The 4,988-nt window shown below is 40.7% G+C and overlaps 1 protein-coding gene across 1 annotated transcript; it reads right to left on the bottom strand.

The window, feature by feature from the left end:
• Positions 1-294: 294 nt before the first annotated feature.
• Positions 295-4,988, bottom strand: timm29 (translocase of inner mitochondrial membrane 29). The gene is made up of 2 exons (XM_043694811.1): positions 4,532-4,988; positions 295-1,072 (listed from the first exon to the last, which is right to left on the bottom strand). Exons 1-2 carry the CDS (start codon positions 4,614-4,616, stop codon positions 465-467), a joined length of 693 nt encoding a protein of 230 aa, XP_043550746.1. The 5' UTR covers positions 4,617-4,988; the 3' UTR covers positions 295-464.

Genomic DNA, 4,988 nt, shown 5'->3' with positions numbered 1-4,988 from the left:
ACTCTACAGTACAGATCATGAATATAGTAAAGTGCTGCATCACCACTTCTAGAAGACAAGGTTCCTTTATCCTCAAAAGCTATGCATTTGTAAAGGAGAAGAAAGAAAGACAAAATGGTGAAGTGGTTTCATAAACCATATGGATAGCACATTAGATGATATGCTCAATATACTTATCCAATGTCCTGCATGTAATTCTGTATCAATATAACTTGCCACTGGGATACTTGTCATTGGCTATAGCCAGTACTATAACCTGGTACATTGAAAATCAGGACAGCATAATTCTTGGGATTATGTTTGTTTAAGTTTATTTACATTTTTATAACAACACAAAAAAGTTTTATAAAATTGTGAACCAGTCAAGGAGAAGGATAAAGCTGTGAGGTGATGAGCTTAAGTTTTTATCCTTAACAATTTTAAAAAATGTTTTGTAACTAGTGTGGCACAGTGCACAGTGTTTGTTAGCCTCCACCCCCCTCCTGTGAGTCCTCTTCTCCAAGAATGACGGGCTGGAACTTTAATTCAAACAGTCTCTCATTCTCAGTTGAATGAAGATTCTGCCATGTAACTGTTTGCAGTTCAACAGGCAGATAAGCAAACTCTTCATCATTGATGTCCCAGTCTCTCATTTTGGAACTAAGGATCCACCATTTGCCAAAAAACCCAATGTCCAAAACTCTGCCTGGAAAATCTGACCACTGTGGTTTCAAATATTCACATTGTGCATTGTATAAACTGGTCTTTGCATCATAGGGTGCTGCATACACGAGAGAGAAGAGGAGCAGGTTCTGATGCCGGAGTCGGCCCTGGTTTTTGACTGTCACCAGATTCTGGATGTGCCGGTCTGACCGACTGTTCCGGACCCAAGGTGACAAGACTAAAAGCTGGTTTGATGCTTCCAACAGAGTTGCCTGAAAGGATTTGTCACATGGGTTTTTGTATCCACAAACACATGCCCCTGTGAGGAGTGTGCAGTAGAAGGCAGCTTTTCCTGGGTGATCTCTGGCCCCCACAACAATCTCTTTACAGGCCTCTTTGTAATCATTAAGAAGACTCAGTGTCCAGACACCTGCAACAGAACAAATTAGCATGTGAAATGGAAGTGTCTATTCTTGTCTCAGTTCATCCACAACTTCCAAAACTCTTAAAATCCATGCAACTATGTAAAACGAATGGGTTAGACACTGACTACCCTTACAGAATTGGGATGACACAAAGATTGGAAGGCTGGTAGTGAGGAAGAAAGCTACAGGAACATATAGATGGGCTGGTAAGATCAGGGGCAAATGATCGAAACATACAAGTTTCTGATGGGAATAGTTGATAGGATGGATGGTGAGGAGATAATTTGCTTTGCTAGGGATTCTAAAACTAAGGGACGCTGCTTGAGAATGGGTCTGTCAGTTAAGACTGAGATGGGAGGAATTTCTTTTCTCAGATGAGTGTAAATTTTTACAATTCTTTATCCAAACTGAGTGTATTCAAGGTTGAGTTAGATTAATGTTTGATATTTAAGGGATTTGGGAGTTATGTTGTGAGTCAGGAAAGTAGAGTTGAGGCCATGATTAGATAAGCAATGGTCTAAATGAATGGCAGGACAGGACCAAAGTGCCATCTGCCCTATTTCTGCTATTTTATTAACAGAGACAAGTTGACAAGTGTAATGCAATACAGATAATACATCTAGATTTTAAAAAAAAAACTTTTGACTGCATGCCACACAAAAGATTAATGCAGTATTATCAGCAGGACAAATTGCTAGCTAGGTGAAAGACAAATTGGACAGTGCAGATAAAGGATAGTTACATAAAAAGGCAGAAGGTGGAAGTGGTGTCCCACAATAATCAGGTCCGGGACGACTATCCCTATGAACAGTTTATACCAACTGTCCAGACGTTGGAATTAGAATTCAATTTCTCAGTTTATAACTGATGCCACATTGGGAAGGCTTGTTAATACAAAGGATATCTACAACAAATTAAAAGTAAATTTTAATATATTTGAAGAGCAAGCTTATTGTTCGTAAATGGACTTCAATCAAAATGAAACAAGAAAGAAAACTAAGGAAGTGTCATATTACTTGGACAAGAAGAACCTACATCTGAAACAAAGGAGCCAAAATATCTGGGAGTATAAATACACAAATCACTAAAGGTATAATACGGATCAATGAGGCCTTTAGAGAAAATAAAACAAACACTGGGTTTCATATCTTGAGGAACTGAATTAAAAGATGGAGAGATTATGCTAAATTTGAATTGAACCTTGGTTAGGTTCATAATGAGCAAGTACTGTGGATGCTGAAAATCTAAAATAAAAACAGAAAATGCTGGAAAAATAACAAGTTTGGCAGCATTGTGAAGAGAGAATTAGAATTAATAAATTTCTGAAGAACATCACTGGACTCTGGAGGGAAATCAGCATTAATATTTCGAGTCCAGTGATGCTCTTCAGAAATTTATTAATTCTAATTTTCTCTTCACAGATGCTGCCAGACCTGCTTAGTTTTTCCAGCAATTTCTGTTTTTATTTAGATTGCTAAAAAAACTCAGGTCTGGCAGCATCTTTGAAGAGAAATCAGAGTTAATGTTTCAGGTCCAGTGACTTTCCTCAGAACAAGTCTCAATAACACACTCAATCATCCTCCAGCCAATTCATTTATTTAGCAAATTCAGATCCCCAAATGAAACGATTGCCTCCATACTTGCTGAGTCTAACTTAACATGGTGGCTCAGTGGTTAGCACTGCTGCCTCACAGCACCAGAGACCCAGGTTGGATTTCCGCCTCAGGCGACTATCCGTGTGGAGTTTGCACATTCTCCCTGTGTCTGCTTGGGTTTCCTCTGGGTGCTCCAGTTTCCTCCCACAGTCCAAAGATGTGCAGGTCAGGTGAATTGGCCATGCTAAATTGCCCATTGTGTTAGGTTCATTAGTCAGGGGTAAATGTTGAGAAATGGGTCTGGTTGGATTACTCTTCAGAGGGTTGGTGTGGACTTGTTGCGAATGGCCTGTTTCCTCACTGTAGGGAATCTAATCTAACAAGTTACATTGAATTAAGTAACAAATCTGGCAGCATCTGTGGAGAGAAACCAACATTGATGGTTCGAGTCCAGTGATGTTCTTCAGAAGTTGATTAGTTCTATTTCTCTCTTAACAGATGCTGCCAGACCTGCTCAGTTTTTCCAGTAATTTCTGTTTTTGTTTCTGATTACCAGGATATGCAGTCTTCCAGTTTTTTGAAACAGCATCAATGTTTGGACAAGTCATCAGCTTATAAATGTTAACTCACTCTTTCCACATTTTAACTGAACTACTCCATACTTCCAGGGTTTCTGTTTTCTCTATTCTAGATTGGACTACTCTCAAAATTACAGTTCTGGCTGTCTATTATTAAAATAAAGATTTATAACTGATGAATGTTCATTTATTTTTATAAGAATAGTACCAGAACTGTGACGCTATAACTACTAAGAAAACATGAATGGGCTTTTGAAAGAAAAGGCTGAGTTAATGATGATGGAAGGTTTTGATGGAGTGGATGATGTTTCATCCTGTGAACAGCAGAATGAGACAGTGTAAATAAAAGACAATCACCCTGATATCCAATAGGAAATTCAGAATAAACTTCTAAAGAGATGTGAGAATGTCCAACTCTCCTGAGCAGGAGGACAAGCAGATGAGGTACAAAGAAACAAAGAGGATTAAGGTGGTAGATTTGACTTTAGAATGCAGGTTCATAATTCCTTAAAAGTAGAGTAGTAAGTAGATAGGGTAGTGAAGATGACGTTTGGGATGCTTGCCTTTATTGGTCAGTGCATTGAGTATAGGAGTTGGAAGGTCATGTTGCCTATACTGGACATTGGTTAGTCGACTTTTGGAATACTGTGTGCAATTCTGGTCTTCCCGCTATAAGAAGGATGTTGTGAAACTTGAAAGGATTCAGAAAACATTTACAAGATGTCTCCAGGATTAAAGAGTTTGAGTTATAGGGAGAGTCTGAATAGGCTGGGGCTGTATTCTCTGGAGCATCGGAGGCTGAGGGTTATAAACCTTATAGAGGTTTATAAAATCATGAGGGACATGGATAGAGTGAATAGCCAAGCTCTATTCCTGAGGGCAGGGTAGTCCAGGACTAGAGGGCATAGGTTTAAGGTGAGAGGGGAAATATTTAAAAGGGACCTGAGAGCCAACATTTTCACACAGAGGGTGGTACGTGTATGGACTGAGCTGCCAGAGGATGTGGTGGAGGCTGGTACAATTACAACATTTAAAAGGTATCTGGATGGGTATATGAATAGGAAGGGTTTGGAGGGATATGGGCCGGGTGCTGGCAGGTGGGACTAGAGTGGGTTGGGATATCTGGTCGGCATGGACGGGTTGGGCCGAAGGGTCTGTTTTCATGCTGTATGAGTAATAACAAAGGAAGTTCGCATGGACTGGTTGGGCCGAATATCCTGTTCCCTTTGACAAGGGTTTTGTGGTGAATAGCGGTTATTCTCTAAGCAGTCTGGACCGAGCGGGGTTTTACCTATTTTATTATTTCGAACTCGACTCCAAAATCCCGCTTCTGCCGCAGGAGCCGAAGAGCGGAACCATCGCCACAGCGCCGCCATCTTGACTGTGTTCCTGATTCAGGGCTCTCCCGGGAACACGGCAGGAAAAAGAAGGTTCCGCCACGCAGCATCGGACCCGATCCCCAAAAAAAGCAGAAAAAGGAAGAGAAAGCAAAGGTCAACGGCACACTGAGGACGTCGCTGCATTTTTACAAACAGTGATCATGATCGGAGGCCGACCAGTATTCAATCAATTTATAGCCAGTAAACGAATGCAACTTGAAACGGTTTTCCCGTCGGACTGAACTCTCAGCTGCACTAGCCCGTCCGCAATAGTGCGCATGTGCACACTTAGTTAAAGGTGAAGTTGCCACCGAGAACTATCGGCAGAGAATAATGAGGTTGAAAGCAGCTTCTTTGTTACATCCTTAT

The sequence above is a fragment of the Chiloscyllium plagiosum genome, chromosome 8 (assembly GCF_004010195.1).
Source record: "Chiloscyllium plagiosum isolate BGI_BamShark_2017 chromosome 8, ASM401019v2, whole genome shotgun sequence".
Lineage (NCBI taxonomy): Eukaryota > Metazoa > Chordata > Chondrichthyes > Orectolobiformes > Hemiscylliidae > Chiloscyllium > Chiloscyllium plagiosum.
This window is presented reverse-complemented; position numbering and strand designations above follow the sequence as displayed.

Excerpts from the sequence above, each read along its gene's own strand:
- timm29 (XM_043694811.1), bottom strand. The coding sequence starts at position 4,616 with ATGGCGGCGCTGTGGCGATGGTTCCGCTCTTCGGCTCCTGCGGCAGAA. Across the intron at positions 1,073-4,531 it reads AGTTCGAAATAATAAAATAG|GTGTCTGGACACTGAGTCTT; the intron begins GTAAAACCCCGC and ends GTTCTGTTGCAG.